Genomic DNA, 14,201 nt, shown 5'->3' with positions numbered 1-14,201 from the left:
GCGATGTTGGTCCCCCACCAAGCCTTTCATCTTCAAGGATTCATCCAGGCTCCTTCAGAGATGAGACTAGGGAACATATTAGACAAATGAGTTGCTGAAATGAATAAAACAACTTTTATGCCACTATTTTGATAATATAAGGTTTCGAAATGCTTTTCATGGAAGAGGAAGAAGTCACACCATGTCCTTCCCTAAGAGGGAAGACCTAGTAGATGAGCAGTGCATTCTCTTCCTTCATTAGAGGATGATGACTTGTTATTATGGTAGCAGCACTGATAATAGAAAGATATGGCTATTCAAAGCTCCTTTCTTTGCAGAGACTTGTAGCAGCAGTGATCCTTGGGAGCCATCCAGCGAGTGACTATTTACAAGGCATGCTCAAACACATTAGCTTACTTGATGTGTCATGTGGTAGGGGAATTGAGTTCCTTTGTGGCCCCGTGTTCCTCAGTCACCCAGTGAAATCCCAGGCACTGCAGCCTGGATTTTGAGGCTCTCCGTAATCTGGATCTGACTAATTTTTCTGACTCATTTTCCTCAACCTCTGTCTCCGCCTGGTAAACTTTTACTCATTCTTTAAAACCCCAATGAAATGCCCCATGGTCTCTGAAGGGTTCTTCTTCTTTTTTTTTTTTTTTTAATTTTTACCTTAGATGAAGGTTTACAGAACAAACTGGCTTCTCATTAAGCAGTTAGTACACATATTGTTTTATGACATTGGTTAATAACCCCACAGCATGTCATCACTCTCCCTTCTTGACCTTGAGTTCCCTATTACCAGCTTTCCTGTCCCCTCCTGCCTTCTAGTCCTTGCCCCTGGGCTGGTGTGTCCCTTCAGGCTCGTTTTGTTTTATGGGCCTGTCTAATCTTTGACTGAAGGGTGAACCTCAGGAGTGACTTTGTTACTGAGCTAAAAGGGGTCATACTCTTTGAGTATCTCCAATCTCTGTCAAGCTAGTAAGTCTGGTCTTTTTTTGTGAGTTCATTGGGTGAACACACCATAACTTATCCATTTTATTATTGATGGGCATCAGCAAAATGTTGACGTGAATCTTTGACCTTGTCTTTTGGTGAACGTATTCTATGTTTCTGTTGGGCGTATCTAGAAGTGGAGATACTGGGAGTTTATTCAGCTTTAGTAGATGCTTCCAAATCATTTTTCAAAGCTGTTATACCAATTGATACTACCAGTAGCAATGTATGAGCATTCTGGTTTCTCCACATCCTAGCCAACACTTGATAGTATCTTTTTTTTTTTTTAAACCATTTGGGTAGATGTGTATTGGCATTACAAGGTGGTTTTAATTTGCATTCAGAAGAATGAGTTTTTAATGAATTTGTCTGTCTTGAATATTGGTTATTTTATTCTCAATCGGTATATCTTTTAATGATTGTGATACTGGTGGTAAGGTGTCTGGCACACAGCACATACTTATTGGGTTGAATTCAGTTATTGGTAAGATGATAGAGACATCCTGGGATTGTGGAGATTTAACAGCTAACCTTGCCTCGACCCATTTCAGCCCCATGGCTGCAAGAAAAGCTAATATTTCTCCTTCTTTCCTAGAAAAGACCCGTTCAGCTTCCCAAGTTCTTGTGCCAGTAACTGATCCCAACCCCAAATTCTGTCTTAGCGAGTAGAAGAAATGGCATTAGCCTAAAAGACATTTAGGGTACAAACAGCTGACAGCTGTGATCTCAGTGTGAGCCCCACCAGCAGCCCTGAAAGGACAACACATTGTGTAAAGATGCCAATGAATTCACCTATTGGCATATTAAAGACCAGCCCTTGAAACACCAACCAAATATGGACATTTCCGTTTGGATTTAATTAGTGCGGGGTGGCACCTCTGGAAATAATGAGCTGAACGGAGATGGCGGCTTAGTGCTGTGGGACCTGTGTCTGGTCTCGGGCTGTGGTGTGTCTGACCAGGCCCCTGCCAGGTTGAACGTGCTTCTTGCTAAGGCAGCACTGTCTGCAGTTGTCATGGTCTTGCACTTTGTTGGAGGGCAGCAGCCATATGTTTTTAGTGTGTCCAGTTTTTGTTGTTAGTCAGTTTTCTTTTTCTCAGTGCACTTGATCAGTGAGCTAAACAGACTTTGGATAGTTTCGGCAGATTCCCGAGTGGGTTCTGGGCCCGATTGCCCCATGCCTGAGGCTTTCAGAGATAGTTGAGGCTGGGGTCAGGAACAGGAAAACCACATGACACCTGTACATTTTCCTCCCCCAGGGCCTCTTCTTTCCCCTTCTGCTTTCTGTTCTTCCTCTCTTTCCTGTGCTGAGGGGGCGGGGGGGGGGGCAGCGGTTATTTATTGGTGCCTGCGTGATAATCATTACAGGGCTTTGGGGAAAGTAGGGTAGCATTAGACAAATCAACATTTAAGTCTCAGCTACACTGCTTGCAAGTGACTTTGCCTCACAGTGCCTCAGTAACTCATCAGTAAAATGGGACACATAATACTGCCCACCTCAGGACTTGAATGAAGTTCAGCTGATGCGTGATTGTTGTTGTTGGGTGCCGTCAGGTTGATCCCTACTCATAGCGACGCTATGCGGCAGAGTAGAACTACACCACAGGGTTTTCTGGTCTGTAATCTTTATGGAGAACTGGTGGTACAGTGGTTAAGCGCTTGACTACTAACCCAAAGGTCGGCAGTTTGAACCCACCAGCCACTCTACAGAAGAAATACCTGTAATCTGCTTCCATAAAGATTACATCCATGGAGAACCTATGGGGCAGTTCTACCCTGTCCTGTAAGGTTGCTGTGAGTCGGAGTTGACTCGACAGCAATGGGTTTGGTTTTGGTTTTGAATCTTTACAGAAGCAGATTGTCAGGTCTTTCTCCCACAGAGACGCTGGGAGAATTTGAACTGCCAGCCTTTCAGTTAGCAGCCGAGTGCTTAACGGGTCCACCGCCAGGGCTCCTTGATGCATGATTAGCCTTTGGTTATTGCCTGGCACAGAATTAGGCTTTGGTTATAAGCAGCCCTCCCTTCCTCCTTCCTTCCTATTTTTCCTATCTGCTCTCTCCTCCCTCAACTTCTCGTGGAGGTGTGGTGAACTCCAGAACCCAGATGCTGAGTTAATCTGGTTAGTGAAAAATACAAGTAAAAAGACTGTTGCCACACATGAGGGCTTATGTGATGGTAGGCGTTTGTTCTGGGTCTTCCATGATGTCAGGGACAAAGGGCCCAATCCCACTTGGGATGGAGACACATAGGGTGATGAAGGGCAAAAATAGGCATACTGAGCTGTGGCTCTTGGGTTGGACGCTGGGGGAAAGGTAGCAGGGTGTGTCTTTGGAGCAGAGGAAGCAATGAGCGGAGAATCCCGAGGATCTTCTCTTTCCATGCAACAAAGGACTAGGAAGCCTTTGTCTCTGCCAGTCCACCAGCATGACGGTTCTGGGGTCTGGTCTCATCTCTGCCACTGCCAGCCGGGTAACCTGAGGAGCCACTGTACCTCTCTTAGTTTTAGCTTCCTTGTGCGTGTTTGACCATAATATCATTGGAATTCTCTCCCTCCCTCTGCTCCCGGTATTTTCTAGAGGGTTTTACTGACAGAAGCTGCTATCACCACCATTTCCTTATACTCTCAGAGGTTCTCTGAGTGAAGCTTCAGTCATGTCTGCTCTGTCCCATCCTTTCAGGGACAAGAGAGGAATGTGGGTCACCGGAGTCCTGGCAGCTCACCTCTTGGGGTCATCTCTAGCAGCTTCTTCTCTAGAAGCGAATATCCACGTCTCTTAGTTGCCCGTCATTTGGTTTCATTTAGCAATGGGCCCAGGGGATTTTTCCCCAAATGTGTCCTCTGGAAAACTTCTGCAAAATTTGTCTATTGTTCTCACAGAATTTAGGGTTAGGGCTGAAGTCAATCCTTAGAGGGGACATTGCTGGGCCTCACCTGCCCACCCACAGAAACACCTTTTGGTGTAAAGTTGCCTTAGAAATAAAGCAGAAAGAGAAAACACATTCCACTCATTTTCTCTCACTCATCCGTTCATCCCATACTTACATTCCTTGAGTGGTTTAGATCAGACATTGACAAACTATGGCCCACAGGCTACCCACCTTGGCTGCTTTTGTCCTTGAAGCGTTTGCTGGCTTGGTGGATGGAAGTGGTGCTGGCTTCGAGACATCCATGTGCCAGTCCTCCAGAGCTTCAGTTATGGCTCCTATGTCATACATGCTCGTGGCCCAGGTGCCAAGTGTCATGCCCCCGGGACCCAGATTTCTGTCCATCTTCCCAAGCCCATGACTATTATTGAAAGGGCCTGAATGTGGAAATACCAGTCTTTTGCTCTATTATTAAACCTCTTGAGCCATTTGGCCATAAAAGGGGCAGCTGCCATAGCTGGACTTGTGATTAATGAGCCCAGGATGGGCCTCCTGACCTGCCTCGGAGTGTGGTCCATGGAGAACAGCTTGGCTGCCCTGCACCAGCCCTGCCCTCCTGCCCAGCCCTGGGCGCCACTCCATCGAGGGCTGGGCCACAGGCGAGGAGGGGCTGGTGGATCTTCCTGCCCTTCCTGATGGTCCTTTGGCTCCCCAGGCAGCCCCTTCTGGTCCCCAAGGAGGGTGGGCTTAGAGGAGCATTGAGACCAGGGAAGAGGAGGTGGGCAAGCCGGGGGAGGGAGTGGTCAAGCCGCAGTGCAGCCCAGATGCTCATATGGGGCCATATGAGTGCTGGCCCCAGGTCATGATAACTGTCTTGTTTATCATCAGACACTCAGAGCTGGTTGGTCACCAGCCCTCCTCTCTGTTGGATCTCTTTGGAGTCTTCTGGATAATGGGGGAACTTGGAGAGTGTTTGAGCAAAGCCCCTGCTTCCCTCTGGTTGAGGCATGGAATGTCACCTCCATGTATTGGTGACTACTGTGCACCAGACACCATGTTGGGCATCTAACTTGGTGACACGCTCACAAATCTGTGAATGAGGCCTCACCTCACCCTGTGCCTGCCTGTTGTCCCCACCCCCACTCCTGACCTTCCTCCTCACGGCTGCACAGTAACGCCCTCCTCTCCGGCTGACAACATAAAAAGAAGAAAATCCCATTTAATTCTCTCCATAAGCATAGATATTACTATTTCCTTTTTTAAATTGAGGTATAATTCACAGACTATAGTATTTACCATTCTAAAGTGTATAATTCAGTAGTTTTAGTATATTCACAAGCTTCTGCAACCATCACTGTTTCTAGAACTAATTTTAGAGCATTCTCATCACCCCAAATGGAAAACCCTGTACCCATTAAGCAGTCACACATCATTCTCCTGAACCCTAGCAACCACTAATCTGCTTTCTGTCTCTATGGATTTGCCTATTCTGGACATTTCTTATTAATGGAACCATGCAATATTGGTCTTTTGTGTCTGGCTTCTTTTTCACTCAACATGAAGTTTTCAAGGTTCATCCCTGTTGTAGCATGCATCAGTACTTCATTCCTTTTTATGGCTGAGTAATATACCATTGTCCAGCTGGGCAATGAGTAAGGAAGACTGAAGAATTGATGCCTTTAAATTATGGTGTTGGCGAAGACTGTTGAGTATACCATGGATTGCCAAAAAGTGAACAAATCTGTCTTGGAAGAAGTACAGCCAGAATGCTCCTTAAAAGTGAGGATGGCGAGACTTCATCTCACATACTTTGGGCATGTTATCAGCAGGGACCAGGCTCTGGAGAAGGACATCATGCTTGGTGAAGTAGAGGGTCAGTGAAAAAGAGGAAGACCCTCAATGAGATGGACTGACACAGTGGCTGCAACAATGGGCTCAAGCATAACAACGATCATGAGGATGGTACAGGACCGGGCAGTGTTTCTTTCTGTTGTACGTAGGGTCGCTATGAGTCAGAACCAACTCGATGGCACCTAACAACAACAATATTCCATTGGAACCCTGGTGGTGTAGTGGTTAAGAACTTGGCTGTTAACAAAAAGGTCAGCAGCTCAGACCCACCAGCCGCTCCTTGGAAACCATATGGGGTTGCTATGAGTTGGAATCGACTTGGCCGTGATGGATTTTTTTTTTTTTTTGATCATTCCATTGCATGGATAGAACACACTTTGTTTATGCATCCATCAGCTGATGGACACCTGACTTGTTTTACTCCCCCAGCCCTCCCAGGAAGTAGGCTGACACTGTCTTTTCCGTTTGAGCTACTCTGCTGGAGGGGTGGTGGCATCACAGGGTTGAGTCCCTCTACTCCAAGAGCACTACTGGGTTGCAGCTCAGGTTGCCAGTTGTTGTTGTTGTTGTTAGGTGTCGTCGAGTCAGTTCTGACCCATAGCAACCCCGTGCGGTTTTCATAGCTGTAAGCATTGTGGAAAGCTGATCACCAGGTCCTTCTCCCACAGAGCCTCCGAGTGGGTTTGAACCAGCAGGCCTCCCTACTTACCCGTGGACAGTTGGAATAAGAGTGACAGCCCTGGGGCAATGAGAACAGGTTAGATTTTGCTCATCATCTTTGTTTATGAAAGCAGGGGGAGAGGGCCTGTGAAACACATCTGAGGAGATCTGTTCTGGGACTGGGGCCCGGACTGGCCTGTCTAGCTGTGAATTGTTACCCGTCGCTTTGCTTTTGCTGCTGGATTTTCCCTTCATGGAATTAAAGAGAACATCAAAATACTTTGACAGACCTTTCCCAAATGAGTATCCGTGGGTTTCTGCCCTCGGGGCTGAGTTGAGCTGTAGGGGTCGTGGGGGCCTGCCAGGTCGAGTGGCAGTGGCACCTCTCACGGTATAAGGCTACAAGACCCTGCAGTACTGGTTCTGACCGTGGCCTCGGCTCCATTTGGCACCTTTCCGCAAATCCGTGTTTGCAGTGTGCATGCGTGCGTGCAGGTGTGCTGGCTGGAATTTGGCCAGAGAATATAGGAGTGAAGGGTTCAGTCTTGGAATTGGATCCTGTGTCTGTCTCTTAAAAGTAGAGTCCTTTGGCATAGTATAGCCCCTGTGTGCCTCAGTTTCTTTTGTTGCAGAGGGATAAATGCAGCCCCCCCCCCCATAGCTGTTAAAGGCTAAATGAGTTAATATATATAAACTCCTTAAGCACATGGCCACTGCTCAGTAAATGTTAACCAGGGCACCAACGACATTTCCCTGTGTGTGGGGGGCGGGGGTGGGTGGGTACGTATGTAGCATGTGTCCTTCTGTTGTCACTGAAAATAATATGCAGTAAGGAGCAGTGAGGGCCGAAGCCCACCCCTCCCCTCAATCCAAGCTGCGCCACAGTTCTACCATGGATGCAACTGCATCGTCGTTGTTATTGCCATAGCCATAGTTGTCGACCGTTGTTTCTCACGTCTCGGTATAGAGTGGAGCTGGAAGGGCACCCCACCATCCCACTTCGTGTTTCTCTTTTGGAGCTGGGGTTTGTGGGGGGCTAGGAGCGAATCCTTCTTCAGTTCCCTCATGCCAGTTTGCAGACCACTCGGAATCAGGCTGTGCAACATGTGTCCCCTGCGTGATGACCAGGCGACTTCCACACATGGAGAGGAGAGACGCATCCCTCGTGATGAGCTCAGCAGGCTGCAGCCCAGCCAGACTCCATGACACATAGCCTACAGTTCTCAGCCCGGTCCCTCAGCAAGGTGCCTCTGGGCCCCCATGCTCTCCACCCTCGGGAAGGTTTTCCAAAACCAGCTGTCTTTTCTTTTGGGGGTCGGGTGCCTTCCCTCACTTCCCAGAAGGGCTATCGGCGCCTTGCTGACGTCTTCCATGAGTGAGTCTTGAGCCTCGTTGTGGAGGCTGGGGCAGTGTGGTTCATACCTGCTTTTAGGGTGTGGGTGTGACAGAGCTGACTCCCCAGAAATGCAGATGGGCAAAGGCTCCAGCCTCGTGCCTGGTGGAGCTTTCTCAGTAAAATCCACCCTTTTAGTGTGCAGATCTGTGAGATTTGACGTGTACAGTTGAGTCACCACCCACCCTCACTGGGTGGGAGGTCCGAGAAAGTGCCTGTTTAGGAATGGCAGGCTCTGAGGCTTTGTGGGTCACACAGGGCCCCTGGGATCCCTTGAGGCCCAGGTTTCTCTGGCCTAGGTCAGGTATTGACAGGGCTACAGGGGAAGAAGTGCAGCTGAGAAACAAAGCAGGAATGTTCTCTTCCTGGCCTGGCAACTGAAAGACCCCCAGAGTGGCCCACATAAGTCCTCAAAAGCTAAGGACGAAGGAACCGGTTCACTGACCCTTTCCCAGCTCCCATGGAAAGGTAGCATTCCCGAGAGCCGAACCTCGACTTGCAGACTTGGTCTCCTGTACCCCACAAGGTCGTCACATCACAGGCACTTGGCTATGGAGCAGCCACCCAGAACTTACCAGAGAGAGAGCGTTGCTTCTAGCAAGACCCCGTCAGGCTGGCAGCCAAGGACTAAGGCCCTTCAGTCTTAGCCAGAGCTCCCCTGTTCTCTCTAATATCTCTTTAATAAGAGCAATTTGGAAACGATACAAAATATGCTCTTACCCTTTGTCCCAGTAATACCATTTCTGGGAATCTAGCCTAAGGAAATAATCCTAAATATAGGGTAGAAAAACATGTTTCACAAGGATGTTCATTTCGGAGTTGTTTATAGTAGCATAAAATGAAACAAGGGCCCTGTCTGCTGGGGGAGGGGATGAGGGTGGAGTTTAAATAAATGATGGTAGACTATTTTACAGACTTCAAAATAATAATTTTGAAGATTATCGTTCAGAATATGGATTATGCATATGATAGAACATGACGTGAAAAAATATATTCACTGATTTTGGCTCTTTAAGTATATATATATCTTTTTTAAAAAATAATCAGGAGGGTAATATACTAAAATACTAATGGTGGTCTTGATAGGATTTTATCAGAAAGATTTTATTCTAAATTGTCTTTAATATTGCCTTTTTTAAGTCAGATTTATTGAGTTATAATTTATAAATAGTAAAACTCATCCTTTTTAGCGTATAGATCTGTAAGACTTGATAAATATATACAGTTGAGTAACCACCACCACAGTTAAGACATAGGACATTTTCGTCACCCAAAAAAGTTTCCCCATACCCTTTTGCAATCAGTCCCTTCCCCACACCCCAGCTGCTAGCAACCCTGGGTCTGATTTCTGTCCTGATGGTTTTGCCTATCACTGGGTGTCAGATAAGTGGAACCACACAGTATGTCACGTGCCGCTTTTACCTTTAGAAAAAAACCTCTTTAACTTGCTTAATGTCCTCTTAGATACATCACTTAGGGCTAGATTTTCTAGCTCCCCTCACATGGAGGAGGACTTGATTTTTCTTTTTATCGAATTCAACCTCTTACCCATGTAGGAGCTCTGTTGGCACAATGGTTAAGCATTTGGCTGCTAACTGACAGGCCGGCAGAGCCCACCAGCTGCTCCACGGGAGAAAAGACCTGGCTGTCTGCTCCCATAGATTACATCCTAGGAAACCCTATGCAGCAGTTCAACTCTGTGCTATAGGGTTGTTACGAGTCGTAATTGACTTGACGACACACAACAACAACCCATGCAGGGATCTCTTCTCTCTTAGCTCCGATCATGTACAAATTGCCAGGGAATTATCAGTTCTCTAGAATTGGCCCAACAGTGGGAAAGGACCTAAGGAAGAAGGAGGGCCTAGCTCCATCTGAACCTGAAGGGCAAGGTTGAGAGGTATTCAGTCTGGATCTGCCCATTTCCCTGCAGGCCTCCTGAGTTCTATCTAGACTCTGGTGGTGGTGATGGTGATGATGATGACGACCATGATTGATGACGGTCGTGGTGACAGTAACAATAACAGTGGCAGCAACAGCAGTTACTCTTTACTAATTTTTTTATTTTTGAATAGGTTTAGATTTACAGAAAAGTTGCAAAGATAGCCCAGAGAGTTCCCATATATCCCACACCCAGTTTCCCCTATTGTTAACATCTTACGTTAGTATGATACATTTGTCACAACTGATGAACTAGTATTGGCAAGTTAATATTAAAGTCCACACTTTATTCAGATTTCCTCACTTTCCCCTTCATGTTCTTTTTCTGTCCCAGGATCCCGTCCAAGATCCTGCATAGCATTTACTGGTCATGTCTCCTTAGACTCCTCTTGGTGGTAGCAGTGTCTTAGACTCTCCTTGTTTTTGATGGCCTTGACAGTTTTGAAGAGTACTGGTCAGGTGTCTTGTAGGATGTCCTTCAACTGGGATTCCTCTGATGTCTTTTTTGTGGCTAGACTAGGGCCGTGGGTGTTGGGGAGGAGGGCCACAAAGAAACCATCTTTCTCACAACAGTTCGTTTTTACCGAACTCTTCATATGTTCTAGGTGCCTTGCCAAAGTCCCTGACAAATATTATCTCTTTCAATGCCCAATTATCTTATCTGTTAACTTCTTATTTTGGCACTGGGGGAAACGGGCTCAGAGAGGTACAGTAACTTGTGTAAGGTCACACAGTAAGTGGCTGAAACACAGGTCTCAGTAATTCTAAAAACTGGTGACGCAGTAAAGAGCTTGGCTGCTAACCAAAAGGGCTGCAGTTCGAATCCACCAACCACTCCTTGGAAACCCTTCTGGTCACTTCTACTCTGTAGTGTCGCCTATGAGTTGGAATGGACAATGGTAGGTTCTGCTTTTAGTCAATACTACTACAGACAGTGGAAAAGCAATACATCTGTTTTATAAAAACAGTATATACTTATTTATACCCAACTCTTCCCCAAAAAGCCATTGTTGCAACTTACAGTAAAGGCCACTTTAAGAAGGTTACCAGGTAGAAAACCAGGGTCATGGGAAACAGGAAAACAGGACCCCGGCCTCATCTCCTGTCCTGCTTGTCACTGTTAGCAGGTTGTCGTTGTGTGTAGTCTAGTCGGTTCCAATTCATAGTGACCTGTAGCACAGAGTAGAACTGCCCCATAGGGTTTCCTAGGCTGTAATCCTTATGGGAGCAGATCAATAGGTCTTTTCTCCCTCGGAGTGACTGGTGAGTTCAAACCACCGACGTTTTCAATTAGCAGCTGAGCACTTAACCATTGTGCCACCAGGATTTCTTGTTAGCAGATTAACAGTGTATTTCGTGGGGCGTGTTGCAGAGTTTGGCATGGGCATTCCATGTCAGGGTCTCTAGAAGTCTGTGGTGGAAAATAGAAGACTCTAGGCCTTCTGCTTGCATGTCCAAGATACAATTCTTAAGAAATGAGGCCAGTCAGCCACTTGGTTTAGAGAATCAAGTCTGTTTCTAGGTAGTCATGATACACCTTTGTGGCTCCCTGGCAACCCTCATGGTTGTTGGGATTTTAGGGGTGGGTTTTTTTCTCCTATATTGTTTGGCATGGTTTAGTGATTTTCTGCGTGTACTAGATAGCCATGACTTAGCCTGTGTGGTTTTCTGAGGGCCTTATAGATTGAATTGTGTTCCCCAGAAAGATACGTTGATGTTTTAACTTCTGTACCTGTGAATGTGACCTTGTTTGGAAATAGTCTTCTTTTTTGATTATATTATCAGTTAACAAGGTCATACCGGTGTAGGGTAGGTCAAACCCTATAAGACTGATGTCTTATGAAAGAGGAGGACAGATAAAAAGACTGGATCACAAGGGGGAAGACGCCATGTGACGATACATCTATAAGCAGCAAAGGATTACCAGCAGAAACCAGAAGCTAGGAAAGAGGCATGGATCTGGTTTTTTTTTCCCCCCTACTCTGGTTTGATCTCATGTTAACTGACAACGTCTTCAAAGACCCTATATCCAAACAAGGTCATTTCACAGGCTCAGCATCTCTTTTTGTGCGAAGAGAACACAATTCAGTCTATAATAGGAGGGAAGACTTGAGCTGGGACTGAGGTAGGAGGAGTGGGACCAGACCATGTGGGCCCTTGGATCATGAGCAGGGCAGGATGCCCTTGCTGTAGCTCTAGGAGCCATTGAACCTGTGGAGCAGGAGAGTGGGGTGGTCCAGTGGAGCATGGTGCCGGATGCTGGGTGGAGAATGGGCCAGGGTGGTCCATGCCAAATGGAAAATGGATCCCGAAGGGGAATAGGGGAGGCAGGGAGGCTGCTTCTGGCTTCAGGGCAGGAGATGATGGCAGCTTGGTGATGGTGCGGGATGGTGCCCTGTGCTGGGCTCACCTGGCTCCCTCCCAAGATAAGTAAGCCGCAGTCTTTGCCCTCGAGGTGTCCCCAACTGAGTTATGACTATGCACCTCCAGTACTGGGTGACTTTCTGCTCTGGCCCTTCCCCTCCTTGTTGCACCCCTCTAGCTGGGAAAGATAATGCTTTCCTTTGGTTCCAGAATTGCTGAGTTTCTGTGCCAGCTCCCGGCCTGTCACCAGAGGGGAGATGTCTTCAGGAACTTTCTTCAGAGGCTCAGATGTTATACCTGATCTTGTAACCAATGCATATCTTTTTTTTCTTCTTCTTCTTTTTTCTCTGCAGCCAACTGGGTACATGGAAAACTCAGTTTCCTACAGTGCTATTGAAGACGTTCAGCTGCTGTCCTGGGAGAATGCTCCGAAGTACTGTTTACAGCTCACCATTCCTGGGGGAACTGTCTTACTGCAGGTAGGATAAGTCAACATGAATAAGCAGTTTCTGCACTCTCACCTTCACTTTCTGGCCCTCCTCCTCTCGCTCAGAGAGAGATAGCCAACTATCAGGAGGAGAGGTTGTTTAACGTAGGTTTTTTTCTTCAAGTATAATATAGTGTAAACGGGCTCACTAGGGGGAAGCAAGAGGAAATGAGCATGCGTTGAGCTCCTATAATGTATGCCGGGCAGTCTAGGAGTGTTGCATTTTGTACTTTTAGATCTCCTAACAAAACCTAGAAATGATGATTTTATGATCTTCAGTTTACAGAGAGGAAACTGAGGTACACAGATTAATTGTTAGGTCCTAGAAAACTGTAAAAAACAAATGAGCAGCAGATGCTACCCGTTCCTACACTTCAAGCGAGGGGCTTTCTTCTTGTTGGTCTAGTTCTTTTTGAGACTCTAAGAGAAGTATGAGCTGTCTCCTCAGAAGAATGCAAACACATGCTCATATGTACTAGTCAGGACTTTTGGTTGGAAATAACAAAAACACTTTTCAAACTAGCAGAGACAAAAGGAGAATTGAATGTTGTAACTATATGAAAGTACCTAGGAAGCCTAAAACAGGACTGCAGGCATGGCTGGATCCAGGGACCTAATGATATCATTCATATTTAGTGTCTCTCTGCATCCCCTGGCTCTGCTTCTGTGTATGAGCTTTATGGTCAGGCAGGGTCTCCCCATGTGGTGGGAAAGATGGGCTGCTGGCACCCCAAGCCATGTTCTTGGAGCTTGTAACCCTTAAAAAAGCGAGAGCCTTTTTTCTTCCAGTATATTCATATAAACTCTCATGGAAGATTCTGATTGGCTTTGCTACGGTCCTCTGCGGTCCTAGGGAAAGCATTACCCTGGATTATGTGTCCACCCTTGACTACAGGGAGCTATGTCCTGTGATTGAAACTCCTACCAAGACCACGTGAAGGGGGATAGGTAGGTGCCCCAGGAAAGGAGGAGTGGCAGATAAAAACAAATGCCACAACAGCACACACATAAACATACGTACATCAATTCAGGGGGATCCACCCAATCCCAGCAGGGACCTCCTCATCTAGAGAAAACTTGCTCGCTCATCAGTGGGAGGATGGTACAGTCTGCACACATATTCTTTCTAACCCTGGCACTCAGGGAGACCTCCCCTTTTTAGCCCAAAGAGATGTTCCCTAAATCCTCTTTTAAAAGCAGCCACTAGATTGTATGACCACATGGGAGCCAAGAGTCACACAGCTCAACCTCTGGGGAATGCTGAGGTCAACAGGCTGAGGGTGACAGCTAAACACCACGTAGAAAAAATCCTGTTTTTCACGTTATCTCTTGGAGGACACCAAAGCCTGTCTCTGTCCCAGTCTTTTTTCTTCTTATATCCCTCCCACTTGACACGCTGGCTTCTACCCCTCACCATTTCCCTCTTCATCTCTGCCAGCCATGCTCTTTCTCTCTCCCCCATTCATTATTTCTCTGTCTTTATTGTAGAGCTCGGCCCCCCTTTCTTGACAGACCTCCCCCTCCCGCTGCTCTGCCTCTGTTCTTGTTCTTGCCTGTTTGACGACTGACCACAGTACAGTCTCTGGAGGGAGTGGCCAGTACCAGCCTCCTTGGAGTGGAAGGAGGTGGGGTAGACAATGAGAAGGAGAGGAGGAAGAAGCTCCAGA

General features: G+C 46.8%; 1 protein-coding gene across 2 annotated transcripts in view; it reads left to right on the top strand.

The window, feature by feature from the left end:
• CMIP (c-Maf inducing protein) overlaps positions 1-14,201 on the top strand; it is a 252,185-nt gene that overhangs the window by 133,980 nt on the left and 104,004 nt on the right. For both annotated transcript variants that reach the window (XM_064273742.1, XM_003418160.4), the window contains exon 2: positions 12,401-12,526. In XM_064273742.1, coding sequence (XP_064129812.1) covers positions 12,401-12,526 — 126 coding nt within the window. The remainder of the gene's footprint in view (positions 1-12,400; positions 12,527-14,201) is intronic.

Source organism: Loxodonta africana, chromosome 21 (genome assembly GCF_030014295.1).
Source record: "Loxodonta africana isolate mLoxAfr1 chromosome 21, mLoxAfr1.hap2, whole genome shotgun sequence".
NCBI classification, from domain to species: domain Eukaryota; kingdom Metazoa; phylum Chordata; class Mammalia; order Proboscidea; family Elephantidae; genus Loxodonta; species Loxodonta africana.
This window is presented reverse-complemented; position numbering and strand designations above follow the sequence as displayed.